Source organism: Suncus etruscus, chromosome 10 (genome assembly GCF_024139225.1).
Source record: "Suncus etruscus isolate mSunEtr1 chromosome 10, mSunEtr1.pri.cur, whole genome shotgun sequence".
NCBI classification, from domain to species: Eukaryota; Metazoa; Chordata; class Mammalia; order Eulipotyphla; family Soricidae; genus Suncus; species Suncus etruscus.
In genome coordinates, this window is record NC_064857.1 from 39,180,670 (window position 1) to 39,200,791 (window position 20,122).

General features: G+C 46.2%; 1 protein-coding gene across 2 annotated transcripts; it reads right to left on the reverse strand.

Annotated features, from left to right (window-relative positions):
* Nucleotides 1-6,527: 6,527 nt before the first annotated feature.
* On the reverse strand, nt 6,528-19,861 carry LOC126020473 (ETS translocation variant 3). Of its 2 annotated transcripts, XM_049781955.1 has the most exons (5): nt 19,798-19,861; nt 17,885-17,940; nt 17,145-17,382; nt 15,661-15,776; nt 6,528-7,709 (listed from the first exon to the last, which is right to left on the reverse strand). In XM_049781955.1, exons 2-5 carry the CDS (start codon nt 17,928-17,930, stop codon nt 6,580-6,582), a joined length of 1,530 nt encoding a protein of 509 aa, XP_049637912.1. In that variant the 5' UTR covers nt 17,931-17,940; nt 19,798-19,861; the 3' UTR covers nt 6,528-6,579. The 2 variants fall into 2 exon arrangements, with proteins under 2 accessions (XP_049637912.1, XP_049637911.1); XM_049781954.1 differs by lacking the exon at nt 19,798-19,861 and having other exon boundaries at nt 17,885-18,046.
* Between the last annotated feature and the right edge of the window lie 261 nt (nt 19,862-20,122).

Consider the following 20,122-nt stretch of genomic DNA (forward strand, 5'->3'; position numbering starts at 1 on the left):
AGAGATTGTGGGTTTCAGGGAACCTATTTGCTACCATGGACTGAACCTGGGTTGGAAGCCTCATATGAAAGCTGTATTATCTCCCTAGGCCCCCACCCCCTTTTTTTTAGTGCTTTGTTTTGGGGCCACACCTGGTAGTGCTTTTTGCCACATGTGATGCTGGAATGGAATCTGGGCCTTCCACATGCAAACTTTGTGCTCCAATCCACTAAACCTTTTTTTGTGTTGTTTTTTCGGGTCACACCGTTTGATGCTCAGGGGTTACTCCTGGCTAAGTGCTCAGAAATTGCCCCTGGCTTGGGGGAACCATATGGGAAACCAGGGGATTGAACCACGGTCCCGATTTTTCCTTGGCTAGTGCTTACAAGGCAGATACCTTACCTCTAGAGCCACCTCGCCGGCCCCAATCCACTAAACTCTTTACATCCCTGAAAAACCTACCATACCAAGGTCAACGAAAGACTTACAGGGAGGCTATGGACACTGAACACATTACATATTCTAATTTCCAAGAGCTGTATTCCTTTCCTCTACCCCCACTCTGCTTAGAAGGAAACAGCCATGTGATTCTGGCTGACCTAAGGAGGTAAGACCTGCTGGGATCCTGCTCTTCGAACTGTCTTAAGGGCTGGAGTGATAGCACAGCAGGTAGGGTGCTTGCCTTGCACACAGCTGACTGGGTTCTATCCCCAGTCTTCTGTAGAGTCCCCTGAGCCCACCAGGAATGATCCGGAGTGCAGAGCCAGGAGTCAATCAGAACACCACAGGGAATGGGCCCCAGATCCAAAAACAAGCAAGGAAAAAAACAAAAAACAAAAGTCTTATGTAATCCCACCCCTCATTCTTCCTGTGTAACCTTACCTACAAGAAAGACCTCCCATTTCTGGGAGGGGTCTTTGGTAGGTAACAAAAAGGTTTGGCCTGAGGGGCAAGGGGATTTAGTCTGAACAGAGAATAGAGAATGGAGAATGGAGAACGGAGGAGATCTGAGGGACAAGGTACAATGCAGGGCTGAAATGGAATCCAGCGTAAATAGTTATGGTAGACCACACATGTGGTGGCTAGGACATGAATAAAGCTGATCTCTCTGGAAGCCTGACTGCATGTGAGCTTTCTATCCTACGCTCTCCTGAACCCAGATACCTGCTGGCTGGAGGGGATTGGAGCCACGTGGCCTGGGACGGCAGAGAAAGGTCCCTCCATTCATCCCATCACCATCGAGGCCCATCAAAGGGCTTAATACAAGTCTTAAGCAAGTCTCACTTTGCCTTTGTAGTGGGAAGAAGGCAATCAGCCAGCACCAGTCCCTACTTTTGCCTGCCTAAGTGATTGAATAATCTAGAGCAGAGACTTACTGAACAGGATAGTGAGTTTTCTCAAGGCTACAACCTTTGTGCTTATGGGTCTAGCCCAGGGGTCTCAAACTCGAGGGCCGGTTGCAGCCCTCCATACAACATTTTGTGGCCCTCGGCTGGCCTTCAAATATCGCAGTATTCTCGATTATTCGCTTACCGAATAACTGCAATAAAAATCGCATTAGTAAAAAAAAAATCGCATTAAACAACGGAACTGCTCGGGGTATGCGAATGTTTAATGTGATTTTTTGCTATTTTTTCTTACTAATACGATTTTTTTTTTTTTTTTTGGTTTTTGGGCCACACCCTGTGACGCTCAGGGGTTACTTCTGGCTATGCGCTCAGAAGTTGCTCCTGGCTTCTTGGGGGACCATATGGGACGCCGGGGGATCGAACCGCGGTCCGTCCTAGGCTAGCGCAGGCAAGGCAGGCACCTTACCTCCAGCGCCACCGCCCGGCCCCACTAATACGATTTTTTATTGTGAATATTTGGTAAGCGAAATCCCTTATGCGGCCCTACCTCACCCCCACTTTGCCTCCTGCAGCCCCCAGGTAAATTGAGTTTAAGACCCCTGGTCTAGCTCAAACTCCCCTCTATCGTATTGGGGGAAGCCATTGGCTGCTGAATAAAATATAAGTCCTCTCTTCCACAATCCTTCATAATTTGTCCAGTTGGCCTCTCTTTCCCAGTTCCTGTCAGCTACCCTGAACTCACAGAACCCTTCAAGAGAAGTCAAACTGAATAGAGGCTGTGGTTCTGCCAACACTGGGACCTTTGTTGATTGTCATGCGTCAATCTGGGTGATTGTCAAACACTCAGCCTGGCCTTAATAACCCCAAGATCTCTTACTCCCTCTAATTACTCACTTTCATTTATTGCTCTGATGGGGCATCTGCTCTCATCTGACTGTGGGGCCAAACCCCTTGAGATGTGCTCCCAGGGAGCTGCACTTTAGTTGCAGTGTGCACACACAGCTAGGGAGAGCACTGCAGTGGCACAGAGGACCCACACAGCTTAGCACATATAGGTGGCACCAGACATCAAACTCATGGCCTTATGTTCGAACTGTAGGTGCTTTTAGTCCAGTGAACTGTTTCAGCTTTGGATTCTTGTTTTCTACTGGGAAATAGCAGGTTTTCCTACTACTAACTTGACATTCCTTAAAAACAAACACCAATATATTTACTGATACACATACTATAAAAAAAATCCACCCTTTGAGAAATTCATCATTTTTTTTTTAAATCATACTTAAAGGTCAGAACAATAGCACAGTGATAGGGCATTTACCCTGCACGTGGCCAACACATCATTAGAACCCATTTGATTCCTGGCATCCCATATGGTTCCCCAAGCCTGCCAGGAGCTATTTCTGAGCGCAGAGCCAGGAGTAACCCCTGAATGCCACCGGGTGTGACCCAAAAAAAACAAAACAAAAACACACACAACTATCACCACTAATACTGGACTACTTTCACCACCACCAACTCCCAAAGAAAACTCGACCCATTCACAGCCACTCTTCTGTCCTTGACAATCACTCCTCATCCAAGATTCTGGATCTTTCTCTAAATAGAACCAAAGAAAATGTGGTCAATTAAGGCTTTCTGTGCTCTTGAAGAATCCTCCAATATGGAGGGGCAATTTTCCCTACTCATTTGTGTCTTTGGCTACTTTATCTAGCTGCATCCAGAGTCTTTTAAGGAATGCCAGTCTCCAGCACACCAAACCCACGTCAGTAGTCACAGCAGCACCAACACTTGCACATTACTTAAAAGGTTTTTTTATTTAATTTTAATTTCTGAGGTAAAATACTTTTTTCTTTCAACTTCCATAACAAAATACAGAGCTATCAGATACCCCTGGAAAAAATATGTATATTATACATATATTTCTATAACATTACATCATATATATAATATATATGCAAAAATTGAAGACTTTATAGAAAGCGGAACATCTAAAAGGCACTGCACAATGGAGTTCAGAGTACTTACATTTTATGTACATATACACACTTTATTCTGCTCAAGCAAATAACTAGCAAAGTCGTCTTTCATACAAGTCATCACAAATCCCTGCCTCACAATTTTAAAACTCAAAAAATACCTATATATTTCAAGATGAATTAACCTGGGGACTTTATCCCACCCCCCAGTGATAAAAAAAAAAAAGGAAACTCTTGAAAGATTTGCTTAAAATTCATTTTTTAAACAAAATTAATGTTACGTTTTGTTACCACTGATGTAACAAAGGGCACACATAATTATGGAATAAATAAAAATACAAGGAACAGTCAGTCACTGACTAGCTGCTTGGGGTATGTATACTTAATGCTTTAGAAAGTTTCTTGGCCCATGGAGGGAACAAAGACTCCCTGTACTGGGTTAATGCAGTTCGGCTTAAAAATTGGGTGAAGGGGCTTAATGAATTGTTTATACTTCATTTCTAGCAATTCTATTAAAACAAGACTCAGTAAGGCTGGAATCCCTAAAAGGCTTTTCCCACAACTTTTCAATAAAGAAGCACACTATGATGAATGAGTTCTTAGCTAATGAATCTTTTAAGATTTAAGTCTACAAAGTTTTATACATTTGGCATAGTAAAATATGAAAAGAAAAAAAAAAAAACCAAAAAACCAGGGAAGAGAATAAATCTAGTTTCACCTCCCTTTCCCCACCTGCTGTTGGAGAGTATTGAGACATTCACAGAAGGTCTGGTTTTGTCCTAGGCAGGTGATTAGTACTGTCGTAAGTGGGCTGGGAATGGGGGTGGGAGCTACCTCTGACACCCCCCAAAAATGGCATCTGTAGCCCAAGCCCACATCCCAAGTGAAGGATTGCCCCTAAACTCTAGCCCTGGGGGTTAGTGCAAATCAATCAACAACTTATACTGGTGGAATGGCAATCAAATAGAACAGCTAAACAAATTGTGTTTTTTCTCCAACCCCTTTAACTTAAAAGACCAAAACATTGTTTTCTAGAGTTCAATAGCTTTTGAGTATTTTCTTCAAGTGTAAAAGCAGTGACATTTTGTTCAGACAGAAGCAGCATCTAGGAATGAATTCTGGCACTTGGGTTCTAGGGGGTTACAGGTTTGCATCATTAATTTTGCTCCCTTTCATTTTAAAGGCCTCTTATTTCTATTCCTGAGTTCATACTGACACATACCAGCCACCCCACCCCACCCCCAGTGGACAGAGGGGAGCTGGCCAGCCAGCTTCCCTGGTTAGAACAGGCAATGCCAAGCAGAGATTCTCTCATCCACCTGCCCGGGCTTGCATTCTGATTCGAGGTAAGTTGAGGTGCTAGAGAAAAGAAACCGACAAAAACACAACCAATTAACACAGCCAAGGCCTGAGAGTTGTGAGGGCTCTTCTCAATCCTGTCCTCAGAGAAAGACCAATCACTCTGGCATCTGAATAAAAATGAAGGGGAGGACAATTGTCCCAATGTGACAAACAGGGCATCTAATAACTCACCCACTTGCTCTTACCTTCCCTGAGTCCTTCTCTCATGCATGCACTTCATCACTGCCCTCCCCTACACCCCAGGGGTAAAAAAACCCAACACCCCCCTTCTTCTCTGGATGCAAAGTTCACCAAAGCTAAGGTGGAGGCGGGAATTGCTCCTATATGGTATCCCTGCCCCAACCAGATTCAGAATTCCCTTCTTTCCCTGATGCTAGCAAGATCCGAACCAGAACCACCCTGATGCTGGCTTCTTTCTGAGCCTCAAAGTTAGGTACTTCCATGCACTACCCACAGTTACACATACACACATGAAGACATGGACACACACAGCAGCTTCTTTCTACTGTCAGGCCACTTTTGCTTCATGTAGACCAATAATTTCCTGCTGTTCTGAGACTGAGGGAAATATTTTGCAACCAAACAGCTCCTTACATGCTGTAATCTGGTGGGTCATGGTAATGGGAATACAACAAAGAAATGGGCACAGGGATGCTGGCAACTCCATGACACGACATTCTTTCCTTCCTACAAGATGGGCACCTGATTGCCTTCAGTCTGCCTCTCCCTTCAGTCATAATTAACAACACCTTGTACCCTCAGCTACCTTCCACTTTCCAGCTATCATCTGCCCATCATTCCAGCTACTCATCCCAATACTGAGAGTGATGGCTATGTGCCACCTTCAAATATGGACCCAGGTTTCTACAGTCCTGGAGTAAGGGAAAAGTTGCCCGCATTCCAGGTGGTTGATGACAGACCCGTATCAAGTTAAAGTGTTTGTTGTTAAGACTTGACTTCAGAACAGTGGACAGAGCTGGGCCCAGAGCAGAGACAGCTCTCTGGCAGCTCTCCGGCTGCCCTCTTAGCCAACATGGATCACAGCCCCACTTTGGTTTGGCTTCCCAAACCACAATGAAAAGGAAAAATGAACATCATATTTTAGTCTGTTTTGTTCTTAAAGGCATTGGGTTACTAACTTCCTTCTGCCCTTTTCTTTCTTCCCTGAACAAGAATTTACAATTCCTCATGGCTTCTTAATCAGTGAAAAGTCCCAGAAATTCTTAGTGGGGCTTCCCGGTCTTGGTCACAGGCAGCCCCTGCACCAACCCAATCCACCCTCCCTGGCAGCCTCCTGAAACCAGGGGTTTTCAAAAAGGAAATGGGGAAGGGGAGGAAAAAGACAAACAACAATAAAGGGGGGAAAAAAAGGAAAGGAAGAACATTTGAACCTCCCCTACCCCAGCCAGAATGAGATGAATAATATCAAGAAACATTTTAGGTTTAGTATTCACGGTCTCTCACCGCTTAGCCCACCAAGCACGCCCTTTCCCCTTTTGAGGTCTCTGTCTGAGCCAGAGAAATTCATCAGAGCAAGAGAAATTCATTGATGGCTTTCTCAATATAAATACAATAAAAAGAAAGAAGTCTGGAACCTGAACGATGGCAGGCCAATGAGCCTGGCCCTCTGAGAGTTTGTCAGAAGGGGGGGAGCCTTCATGGGAAGAGGCCGTCTCCTCTCTGTTCACCCCCCTTGTCATGGCCTACTCACCAGGAAAGGAAATGTGTTCATGTCCCATCTAATTTACAACAGAAGATACCCCAGCCCCTCCCCAAACATAAAAATACAAGTCTATGCCTCTAGAATGATCAAACCAACCTAATTCCCTCCCCCCACCCCCCACCCCAATCTCGCTACATAAATACATGAATGAGTTGGATTATAGTATCAACAGCTCCAGAAACCTCGGGCTCTAGGCGTCCGCAGCAGCTGTGGCCAGGCTCTGAGTCCCTGAGCTGCTCCACGGGAACTGGCCGCCATTCTTGCTCAGCTCTCGGGCTTCAGGGTCGTCATTCCAGCGCCGCTTTAAGCGCAGCTTTGGGGGCATCAGGGCATCTTCCTTCTTCTCGGGAGGGCTGGCCTCTTTGCCAGGCCTTTCCTCACTGTCTTCGTTCACCTCCAAGGGTTCTTCATTTGGGGTGCTAAGGGGCATGGTTGGCCAGACGGGGGGTGCAGCTGGGCGGGCAAATATGGTGCCTTTCTCCTCTTCCAGGGTCCTGTGGGGTGCAGCATCCTCGTCCTGGAGGCACCCCTCCTTCTTGCCAGCACACTGACGGGGACTCTCTACCTCCTTCTCAGGAGCAGGCTCCACTTTAATTCTTGGGGGTACAGGAGCCACTGGAGGGGCGGCGGCTTCCTCACTGCTCTCTACCCTCTCACGGTGCTTCCGTCCCACAGGTGGGGGCTGCAGCTTGATGGAGAACTGGGATGATTCCTCAGGATGCATTTGGCACTGCAGAGGGGGGACCATGAGTCCTGGATAACGGGGAAAAGTCCGGGGACTCAGGTGATAGTTGAACACGGAGCAGGCTTGAGAATGCAGGTAGTGTTTCATTTCCTCCGGGTTGAAGGAGAAGCAACTGCTGTTGGTGAAAGGACTAAGGCCTGGGGATGGGCTATAGGAGAAGATAGGAGTCAGGGAGAGGGCTGGTGAGAGCGGGACATTGAGGACCCCTCCTCGGCCAGGGACCGGAGACACGGCAAAGGGACTATGGGGGTCAGGGTACATGCCAGGCCTACTGAACAGGGGAAGCATGGTTTCAGGCTTGCGCTTCTGGGGACCGATCCCTCCTCCAGCGACAGCACCCCGGGAGGACATGAGCTCCATGCTGCGGCGCCAGTCAGCAGCTGAGCCATCCTCCAGCTCCGGGAGCTCCCCTTTTCTCTCCCCACTGTTAGTCGGTTCCTGTCCAGAGGCACTCAAGGGGCCCGCAGAGAAGTGGCCCAACTGTACATCCCCGGTGGGGGAGTGGGTGTCCAAGGGGGGGAAATGGAAGCGGGAAGAGGCCGTTGGTACTGGTGGCGCACTCTGGGGAACCACACCTGCGAGGAAGGGAAGGACAAAAGGCCACATGAGAGATGACTCATTCACCAGTAGCATTGACACCAAACAGGAGCAAGAGACCTAGAAGCAACAGGAAAAGCAACATTCTGACCCTCCCAACTCCCTCAGTCTCTGATATCTCCTCCAGAACTCCAAACTGAAACTATCACTTGCTAATCAGTATGCTCAAACATAAATCCCACAAGAGCCAGGTCTAATAAAGCACAACAGTTTGAGGAAGTTTGGGCAATTAATAGGTGTTCGATAAATATTAGTTCCATGAATAAGGCACAAGGGCCTTTACCTCTAAACCTCTATCAGGTACAGAGACACTACCAATTACATTACATAATTTTGCAGAATCTGTCATTTTTTCTAATTCTGGCCAAATCTATAAAGCAAGCAAACTAAACCAAAAACAAAACATGAAGTGCCACCCTGGGAAGCAATGAATCCAAAGGCCAAGAACTCTGTAGACCTCACCTGCACATATTTGGAAATGAGTAAGATCTTATCTGTTTGCCTCCTATGTTCACTGCAGCACTATTCACAATAGCCAGAATCTGGAAATAACCCAAGTGCCCAAGAACAGATGAGTGGATAAAGAAAACCGTGGCACACAATGGAATACTCTACGCAGCTGTTAGGAAAAATGAAGTCATGAAGTTTATACGTGGATAGATATGGAGTATATTATGTAGAGTGAAATGAGTCAGAGGGAGGATAGATACAGAATGATTGCACTCATCTATGGGGTATTAAAAATAAGATAACATCAGGGCTGAGGTAGGGTGTTTGCTTTGCACATGACTGTCTCGGGTTCAATCCCCAGCATCCTATATGGTCCTATATGGCAAAGAGCCAGGAGTAACCTGAGTGCTGCCAGTTGTGACAGCCCTTCCTAAAAAGATAGCATGGTATCTAAAATAATAGAGCTAAGGGCCAGAATTAATGGTCCATAGTAGGAAGCTTGCTACAAATAGTGGGGAAGTACAGTTAAGGCAGAGAAGAGACCACTATGATAACGATAGTTGAAAATGATCCTTCTGGACAAGAACAGAAGGTAAAGCAATAACTCTTCAGTAACAATATTACAAACCAGTATATGAGAGAGGAGAGAAAGAGAGGGGGGTGGTGGTAGGGCCGGAGAGAAAGAGAGAAGAAAAATGTCTGCCATTGAGACAGATTGGGGGGAGGGCAGGAGGGAAACAAGGAACTACTGGTGCCTGAAAATGTTTGCTGGTGAAGGTCGGGTGTTAAACACTGTGACTGAAACTCAATCATGAAAAACTTTCTGTTTCTCATGGCAATTAAAACATTTATTAAAAATCTGTTTGACGGGGGCCGGCGAGGTGGCGCTAGCCAAGGAAAGATCGCGACCGCGGTTCGATCCCCCAGCATCCCATATGATCCCCCCCAAGCCAGGGGCAATTTCTGAGCACTTAGCCAGGAGTAACCCCTGAGCATCAAACGGGTGTGGTCCGAAAAAAAAAATCTGTTTGGGGTGGAGTGTTTGGGCCAATCCCAGTAGCAAGGAGAGGTTGTTCCTGGTGGTACCTGGGGTGGGAGAGTGATATATATGGTATTGGGTTGGGGTGCGAGGGGGATTTGAATCAGGGTTAGCAGCATGCCTGTACTGCCTCTTTGGTCCCATAAAAACTATTTTTAGAACAAAAAAGGACCATATGGAGGCTCAGGGATTTCGCTTTCTGGTAGGGCTTGCACGTGGGAGGTTATTTCACCCTTGCATAACCTTACCTGTGGTGTGTGACCCCCTCAATATTTTAACATTGGAAATAGGGATGGGAGTGGGGAGGACATCTTGGTTAAGGAGTGGGAGTGGATACACTTTTGGTTGGTTAAAGAATTTTCTTAGGGTATGGTATGATTTTTACCAATGCTGTTACACAATCACTAATTTAGAGACTCAACTGTCTTTACCTATGTCTGTATCTATAGTCCTAAAACAAAAAGTTTTGGGGGGTGGAGCTGGGGACTAAACCCAGGTCCTTCCCATTCAAAGCAGGTTCTCTCCAGGGAGTCCCCATAGTTAGTACCTAACACTTCTTACAATGGTGATTATTCCCATCCTGTTTTCAACCTTTCTCAAAGACCTGGGAAGACTGGAAGGCAAATCAAGACCCTCCCCAGGTTACTTGCTAACATCTAAAAAGCTCTCAGGATAAATGTGCCCAGGACTAACTGAACTGTCAATACCACTTTCCCCAAAGGTCCTTTTTACAGCAAAGATATTCCACAAGAGGCCTCAGGGTCCTGAGGGTTCTTGAAAGTTGTTAGTGGCTTCTAATTGATGAGGGCTCTTTATGTACCCCAGACTGAGATAAAGGAGGAGGAAAAAGCAGAATAGATGAAAGAACCCATGATTGAAGAACATGGAAAAGGTATATAGGGCCTGACATAGTGAAGAACTATTATCATTAGGGCCACCACAGAGATAGCTCAGAGACCTAAAGCACAAGTTTCACTTATGCAATCTCAGTTAAGATCCCTAACCAGGAGCCGGAGAGATGGCATGGAGGTAATGCGTTTGCCTTGCATGTAGAAAGAAGGTCGGTGGTTCAAATCCCGGCATCCAATATAGTCCCTCGAGCCTGCCGAGAGCGATTTCTGAGCAAAGAGCCAGGAGTAACCCCTGAGCTTTGGCGGGTGTGGACCCCCCCCCAAAAAAAAGATCCCTAACCACCCTAACATCATTGGAGATGGCTTCCCTGAACCAAACACCAATGGGCAAAAACCTGTCCCGCCAGCAGGCAGACACCTCAGCTCTGATACAGTACAGGTGGCACCACCATGTCTGGGCCACACCCCACAAGGATGTCCACAGAAAACTCTTCTACAGAACACATACTTTTTCTAAAGCCTCAATTGGGAAAAACCTAATTTTTCCCTATATGTGACCCTTATACATTGAGGTATAATTGAGTTAAGTTGAAGGCCACAAGTCAAAACCCTAACTATCAGCCTAGAAGCAGTGGCTAAGAATCTACTTTTTGGTTTTTAGGTCACACCTGGTGGCACTCAGGATACTCCTGGCTCTGTGCTCAGAAATCGCTCCTAGCAGGCACAGGAGGGGCCATTTGGGATGCCGAGATTTGAACCACCATTCGTCCTCAATTAGCTGTATGCAAGGCAAACGCCATACCGCTGTGCTATCTCTCTGGCCTCAAGAATCTATTTTATGATTGTTTTGGATTGTGACTTTGTACTGAGACCGCGTTTATTCAAAAGGAAAAAATAAAGGAAACCCAACAAAATCACTTTTGTGTGCTCAGAATGTTGGAATTAAGCAATAATTTGGGAGTGGAAAAAAATTTTTGGAGTATATAAATTCTTCTTGTTTTTTTTATGGTTTTTTGGGCCACACCCGAGGTGACGCTCAGGGTTTACTACTGGCTTGGGGGATCATATGGGACATCAGGGGATCGAACCTTGGTCCACCGTAGGTTATCGCTTGCAAGGCAAACACCCTACCCGCCTAAGCCACCGCTCCGGCCCTGGAGTATATAAATTCTTAGACAGCTGGGATAGTACATAGTAAATCAAGGGAAAATCAAACAGAAGGGCTAAAGAGATAATACAGCAGGGAAGATGTTTACCATGCATGCGACTGACCTGGGTTTGGGCCCTGGAATCCCTTATGGGCCCCTGAGCACATTCAGTAGTGAATTTTGAGTGCAGAGCCAGGAGTAACACTTGGGGATCACCAGATGTGGCCCAGAAACAAAAGACAAAAGTAAACAAAACAAAAAACACATAGCACATAGCATATTTCAAATTACCTAGCACTTACAGGGAGTAAATAAAAGCAAAACCTAACATCATGCCAGTGAGGCAGCATTCTGTGTCCTTTGTCACTGGTTATAACTTAAGCAGCCTTAATTTAGGTTCCATATTTATTGAAAGAGCAAACCTGTGGTGTGTTAGAAAAAATTAGTTTCTGCTTATAAAAAATGTTTGAAGGAACTGAGCAACAATACAACTGGTAGGGCATTTGCCTTGCATGTAGCTGACCTAGGTCCAAATTCCTTCACCATTTATGATCTCCTGAGACTACTAGGAGTGATTCATCAGGACAGAACCAGGAGAGCACCTCCAGGTGTGACAAAAACAAACAAACAAAAAGCAACCAACCAATCAACCAAACAAACTCACAACCCCTCTAATTTGAGTAACAATGCTTTAAAAGAAAAACACTCATGGCATCACCATTCACTGGAAATAGAGTTGGAAATATGGGTTTGAATCTTAGTTCTGGAAGCTGCTATGCTATAACGATAACTGATGGGTTTTTCACTGCCCTCCACTGGCAGTCAAATAGAATAAGGGCTTTCTTTAGGTTCAAGTCCTATTTTACTTCTACTACTTTTAAGTTGTGCGACGAAGGACAGTGCTCATTAACAAGAAACTGAAGCAGTATGGATCCTATCTTAGGTAAGTAACAGCCTGAGCACCAAGTAACACTTCCTGGGTGTGGAGTGTTGTAGTGGTCATGGAGAAGGTCCTTGTACTCCAGTCATACGCTGACGTGTACAATCTCATGATGTCTGCCAAGTTAATCTCAAATGATTAAGAAAGATTACAAATGGTTTATAAATAGAAAGATCAAGTAAATGTGCAATAATGCTAATGCTTGCTAGATAGGATATGTGGGAGTTCACTCTATCTTTCTACAGGTTTCACATTTCCCAAAAGGTAGATTCCAAAAGGAGGGTGGAGTGGGAAGGCAAACTGGGCAGGCTCTTATCCACCTAGAATCTGGCTACTTTACTAAAGAGCTCTACCACAGTACACTCTATATATTTCCAATATTTCTTAGGCAAGTATGACTCTAAGACATAATTAATCATGTATCTTTCATGATCTCTTCTTTTTTTAAAACATTTATTTGTTTAGGTTTTGGGGCCTCACTGGGCGGCACTCAGGGGTTACTACTGGCTCTGCACTCAGAACATTCACTCCTGGCAGGCTCAGGGGACCAGGTGAGATGCCAGGCATCGAGCCCAGGTCCATCGTGCATGACAAACACCCTACCTGCTGTGCTATTGCTCTGGCCCCTTTCATGATACTTTCAATGATGAAAGATAAAATACTATGTATAAAAGTAATTAGCAATATGAAAGTATTCTACATTAAACTTAAAAATGAGCACTGCTAGGAGGGGAAGAGATTACTTTCTCCTTCATAAACCTCTACATTATTTGTTTGCCACAGAAGTCCAGAGTGTCTAAAGAAGATTAATCTAACCCAACTATCAACTACCATCTCTGACAAGGATCTCTCTGGCCCTCAGGCTGCAGAGCAGGACTTAAGGGACTCACTTATCATACACCACCTTGATTAAATTGCACTGAACCTCACCATCTAAGCTCTCCTGATAAACTGTGACATTCCTGAAGGGTCAGAAGTGCTCCCCGATTATTTTGAGGGATGTTTTCATGGCTTAATACATTATCTGTTGAAATGAATGAATTCTCCCCAATACTAAGAAGAAATGCACAGCCTATTAACCAAGAACAAAACATCTCAATATCTCAGAAATTAATTGCTGAAAAACTTACTCAACAAATAACTATATTCAATTACTCTGACCAATCTTTGACTTTGCCATCATATTAATTAGAATTTTTTTTTGGGGGGCCACAACCAGTGATGCTCAGGGGTTACTCCTAGCTATGTAATCAGAAATTGCTCCTGGCTGGGGGGACCATCTGGGACACCAGGGATTGAACCCAGGAGGGTTTGCCAGGTCAGCAGTGAGACAATTCACAACACTAAGAAAAAGATCATTAATTAAGCAGATAATACAACATGGCTCAATAAGCATCGCATTCTTTTGTCATCATAAAAGATAAACCGAAACATTTGACCTCTGGGGAAAAGTTCTCTTAAGAATTAATGACTCTGTTTTCTGGACTTATCTGCATCTGCTATAAGCAACTGAGTGTTGTTTTGGCACTCTAGCTTTCCCGTTACTTTGTGATTTTGTGATTCAAGAGCTGGAGCTTAGTTAAGGATCAAGGTTGGTCTAATTGCCTTCAGGCACAAAGAGGCATGCTAGGCCATGACAGTTAAGTTTCCAGATCACAGTTTTCAAAAGATCCAAACCCCCCCCATTTTACCTCCAGAGAGTAAAAAAAAAAAAAAAAAAAACCCACTCTAAGCTATCTAAATAGCTGTATTTCTGGGGTTTCCATAAAATGGGTCAAAGTCAGGAGGGTGATATCAAAGAAGCTAAAGTAGTGGTATGAAAACGCAACATTCTTCAAAAACTGCTTCAAAATTTAAGAGACCTGGGCCTGGAGAGATAGCACAGCAGTGTTTGCCTTGCAAGCAGTCGATCCAGGACCTAGGACCTAAGGTGGTTGGTTTGAATCCCGGTGTCCCATATGGTCCCCTGTGCCTGCCAGAAGCTATTTCTGAGCAGATAGCCAGGAGTAACCCGAGCATAGCCAGGTGTGGCCCAAAAACCAAACACCAAAAGAAAAAAAAAATTAGAGACCCATTTCCTCTAGGTACACAGGGAGGGGAGGGGCAAGAGTAAAAGCTAGAGGAAATGAGATTCCAGGGGTTAGAACAGGTTTGATTTCCTAACGCCTCTCCCTCAGGCACAAGGAAAGAAAACAGGTTGTAATTAGAGAGATGCATTCCAATACCACTTTTTTTTTAAATGCATGCCCCAGGGACAGGAGGGAGTGTCTCCAGGAGCAGCGATGGAACTGTAATGATAGTGTGAACCGCCCAGACTAGTTGTGTAGTAATTACACATCTGCAGTGGATCTCAGCAAGGCTACATTCTCTCAGCCACACCCCCAGCTCTAATTTTTCAGGTTTCTTCCAACATTTCCTGAAGTTGCAACAGGACATAATCACAAATTTCTTTGTGTTACTACAGAATACTACAAAGACACTGTACTAATTAACTAATCAAAAACTTTTAAACACAACCTATTTTCTTGGGCCAGGAGTATGAATTGGCATCATTAAAAAAATTATTAAAACAAACAACAATAACCCTATCAGAGATTACTCTGCCTTCAGCATCAAGAGAACTGAAGACCTTCAGAAAGCTAAGTAGCTGCTACCCAGGGCACATACACAAGGGGTGGGGTGGCTGCTACCACAACTCACCTCAAGGGGATAGGTATGGGGGGTTGGGGGAGGGGAACAGAAGGGCAAGTCACCCCACAGTCTGGCTCTCAGGTGCTGGTGCAGATCAAAGACACTTTTTTTTACTGCAACATATAAACCTCCCCTTCTGTGATCGAGGATGCTGTGGTTTTGATGACATTCACTTGATAAGAGAGAGCTTATAGTTTCATAGAAAATCGGAAGTGTTTGTAGAAAAAGGTTAGCTTCTGTGAAAAAGACTGGGCAGGGCATTGAAACCCTTAAGTCTTGAATTTAAAGCTTAATGTAAATATAAGCAATTCTACAGAGAATAGGAAGAATACAGTAACAAGCAAAAGGAAACCAGACAGATGGAACAAACCTCTCAACAGTACAGAGCCTATCATTTCCTGGATGACAGAGCTGGGAAAGTCTTCCAGACATTAAGGCAATTGGATTTCAAGCTTGGAGTGTAAAAAAATCCTTTTTTGGGGGGAAGGGTTTGGGCCACATCCAGCAGCACTCAGAAATTTGGCTCTGCGCTCAGAAATCACTCCTGGCAGGCTCGGGACCATATGGGATGCCAGGGATTGAACTTGGGTTGGCACCATGGGAGGCAAAACACCCTACCGGCCATTGCTCTAGCCCTAAAAATTCTTTTTTGAGGGACACACCTCACGGTACTTGGGGCCTGATCCCTACAATGAGGAGCCACTCCTGCTGGGTGGGGAAGACACAGGATCAGTGCTGAGGAGCAAAAGCAGCTCTCCTTCCATTTTCTCAATCAAAAGTGTTCCCCACTGAGTAAAGTCTGTATCTTACCACTTGACCGAATGTTGATGAATGGGTAGTTGGGCATCACCAGCTTGTTGAAATTAAATTTATAAGTGAATCTTTTTCCTTTTGTTTTATGAAGAATTCTCTTGTTGTAATAGTATCTATAAAAACAGGAATGCAGGTCACATTACTTTCTAGATATGGTCAGTGTTTGAGTTAATCACTAAAAGCAACACTACTTGCTTTAAGTCTGAGGTTCTCAAACTTACTTGACCTATAGTCCCTTTATGAAAGGCTGGGAGAGTCACTGCACCCAATCTATCTTTGTTAAGCAACAATTAGAAGAAGGCACCCTCCAATTGTGTAGGGGTGTGAAGTGCCTAATCAGGTAAACACTGCTGTAAGACTACATTTATAAAAGTCCCTAGTCTCATTCTTTAGCAACCTTGCCCTGAAGTTAGGGCAGGGGAAGGGGGGTGGGGGCCTAACTTTCCCATCCATAACTTCCAAACAAATTTTTACCTTTGGCTTTAACCTCACAAAGTCTCATCCTCTGCTCCTTACCACCTATCCTAGCACCATTTACTCTTTTCCACGGCTCCACATTTTCAATTATCTATTACTGTTTCCTCCCTGTTCCACAAAGTCTGGTGGAATGACTAAATGGTGGTTCTCTCTGCTTTCCCGAGGTGGAGGTAGACAAGTTTCTGGAGAACTGTCTGATGGTGGCATGTTAAGCCAGGGTACATCCTGATCTGGAAGAAAGCAGTCAGTTTATCCTGCGTCATGCTCAGAGGGATATGAAAGGCCCCAGAAAAGCTGCCTCATGGCTTTTCTATTCGGGTCACTATGAATCAAAGAAGGGGTACTTCCACCCAACTTGAAATAAATGTTCAGTCCTAAATCTAGTCAGCAGCATAGTCTTTTAAATTACCTTTTAGCTCTTTAAAGAGTTAAAGGATTATGAAGTAAAATGACTGATGAAGAAGAGAACCTGGAGATTTTGAGAGATCAAATGTTGTCATTTTGGAGTCTTGTATGGACTGACCACCGAGAGCCCAGAGACACGGTTAACTCTACCCAGAACACCCATCTCCCATGCCTGCCTCACACTTTCTAGTTTCTTCCAGAAGTGCTGAAATAGGATCAAGTCTAATATTATTTCCAACAGGGAAGTCTGAACTAATCCTCTGGATTAAAGAACGAGCTCCAATCCTTGTTTCACCATACACTCCCGCCCACCACCGAGCAGAATCGGCTGTCTGTCAGGATCCAGTGCCAGCCTCGTTGGAATTCCCTCCTACATATAACCAAAGATATGCCTTTTCTCCTCGAGGCTTGCTCTACTCAGATTCAACAGCTCTTCTCCACCCACTTTCAAGCTACACATTATTCATAGAGCTAGTATAGTCTCTAATCATCTGATACCGTAAAAAAAAAAAAAAAAAAAAAAAACCTGACATTTACCAAACTGCTTAGTCTCCTTCTAAACTAGATTAACACCACAGATCTGGGAATCCTTCCCTCACCTGAGGGCCCGGCTCAGCTTGTCATAATTCATCTGTGGTTTGCACTTCCTGCGGCCCCAGAGGCGGGCCACCTCGTCTGGGTCCTTGATGACGAACTCCCCATACTCTCCCTGCTGCCAGGCGATGACATGGCGGAACTCTTCCTTCTGCAGCAACTCCAGGATGAAGTGCCACAGCTGAATCTGCCGGGAGCCTGGGGACGACTCAGTTTTATAGGCCCAGTCAGGGAACTGATACCCTTAGCACAAAGAAGGAAAGAGCAAGATAGTGAGAGGTGAGGCTCATACTTACCAGGATTTTGACTTCACATTCCAAGGCTTGGGATCTCTAGAGTGCTGTGTAAACATGCCACCACTAACACCCTTTCAGTCAGGTCTTACCACATAGGGGCAAGCAATACTTGGCTGACTGCCTCTTTTATCCCTTTCCTTGTTCCTAAGTCACACATCTGCTTGGGGGGGACGGACAAAAAAGTTCAAGGAAAACAGCTGGAAAGCCCTGATGCCCAAGGCTGAAGCTGTCCTAGCTTTCCTGTCCTAGCAGGAAAGCTGACGCCTTGGATGAGGGTGTGGTGACAGGTTAAATATATACAGGAAACGAGCCCTCAAATGCCCAAACAGTATCCACCCGGTCAAGAGGTGTCAGGCGTGGCCTGGCATTTGTGTACAGAGTCCAAGTAAGGAGAAAGGCACTTTGGAGGGGTGTCCTGGGCACACCATAAAGGATCAATTGGGGCTCACCTCCACCTCCTTCTGGCTTTTCCACGATGCTACAGCCTGCTTTCATTTTCACCCTCCTGTGAGAGAAAAGCCACATTAATGAGAGCAATTTGTTAAGGTGCGATTTGTTTGTCCTCCAGAGATTTCTTGCACAGCCTTCTCCCAAACTTCCCTTTTGTTGTCTTCACCCCTTATATAATTCTTTCACACATGTCACTTCAAAACTGCTAATCCCCAAGTCACCAAATGATGGTCCTCAGGTCATCTGCTTCAAAGGCTGCAATTATCTTTCACCTGACTAAGCCACAAAGTGTAAACACCGTCTTTAATAATATTTGTCTTCTTCCTCCTGACCAGCACTTAAAATGTGAAAAGGGAAGAGAGGACAGTGAGGCAAGCTTTGAAAAGGCAGCAGAAACAAGTCTGACAGTTTGTATCCCATCACTAGACAAGCCCAGATGCCTCTATATACATGCCTGTATCCACCCAGATGTACCAGTTTCAGAGGGGGAGGGGGATCAGTCTGACGGATTTCCTACCACTCAAGGAGAAAGCTTGATTTCTTTCACTCCATTATGTGAGATGGGAGGAGGACAAGTACCTCCCTCACCCACCCCAACACCCTGGGATACAGAAGTAAGCACCTAGTTTGGACAGTCACTCTAGGGAGACACTAGTGATGATTCTGCTTCAGAAAACCTGTCTTGTGTTTATTTCTTTCCCAGGAAGAAAGAAAGGGTGGAGAGGGTGAAGAGGGGAATTCGGAAAATCTCTAGCACAGTGAGGGGAGGACGCTTGTTGGGGTCTGATTCATCATCCCTGAAGTCACCATCCTTGCACAAATGTATTTGTTCCTAGCAGCCAGCAGCCATGTGTCAGCGGCTCCTTCAGGAAAAGGGGAGGGAACAGGGAAGGAAGAGTAAGCAGGCGGGAGGGGCAGACCCTTCAACACACACACAACTCTGCTCTGCTGGTAGGCCCTCAGCACCCACATTAGGAGTCTTCTGGGAATACAGGCCCCCACGGTGGGTGGGTAGGTGGGTATGTGGCTGACAAAAACAAACAAATAAATAAATAAGGCCTGGAGAGAGAGAGCACGGAGGTAGGACATTTATTTTCCTTGCATGCAGAAGGGCGATGGTTCCAATCCAGGCAGCATCCCATAGGCTCCCCTAGCTTTAGCCTGCCAGGAGCGATTTCTGCAAGTTAGGCGTGACCCTTGAGCGCTGCGGGGTGTGACCCCCCAAAATCCAAACATAAAATAAAAATAAAACCCTCAATTTGACTCCGATCTCCTCTGCAACTTCATGCTGCAGAAATTTCGGCCTACGAAGCGAAGTGGGCAGGGAGGAGACTGAGGCGAGGCAGGCGTTCCATAATAATAATAATACCTCAGAGGAAGGAAAAGGAAACACACACAAACACACACAAACACAGGCACACAGCAGGATGCGTTTGAACACCCGAACCCGGGAGCCCGGTTGGCGCTTCCTTTGGTGCAGCCTGTGAGCGTGAGGGAAGAAAAAAAAAACATTCATTCCTACACTCCGTCGGCGACCCTGCAGTGCAGGCAGCGGGCCCGGCCTCCTTCCTTCATTGCTTCTTCATTGCAACTGCTGTCTGCGGGTCGCTGGGGCTCGTCGGGTTCCAGCGCAGCAACCAGGAGGAAGAAGAGCAGCAGCAGCAGCAGCGGGCGAGGAAGGTGCATCCATCCGTGCACACGCGGCTCCTCGGCGCCCTACCTGCGATGACGACCGTTCTCCTCCTCAGAATTCGCCTTCCTCCTTCTTCTCCTTCTCCTTCTTCGCCGTGTCACGCGCTCCCTAAGCCGTGAGCTCGCCCGGGCCCCCCCCCAAGACGCCCCGAGATGCAGCCCGTCGCCCTTAACGTACGGATACGGCCGTGAGGGGGCAAAACAAAAAAACACAACTCACCTCAGCCCGGCGCGGTGGCTCGCTGGCTCGCACGCTCGCTCGTCGGGGCCGTCTTCTCCTCGGCGGCGTCGCCGGCTCCTCCTCAGCCAACCCCGGCCGGAAGTGACCTCTGTGTGCGTGACGTCACGTCCGCGCCCGCTCGCCACGTAGGGCGGGGCGGAGGCGGGGTTCGCGGCGACGCCGACGCCGCCGCCTTCGAACCGGCTTCCCCGGCCGCGCGCGCACGCGCACTTCCGCCCGCACGCTCTCACTTCCGCCCACACCTGCGGACACTGACTTCCACCCCCGTCCGTCCGCCCGCCCGCGCCGACTTCCGCCCGCGCGC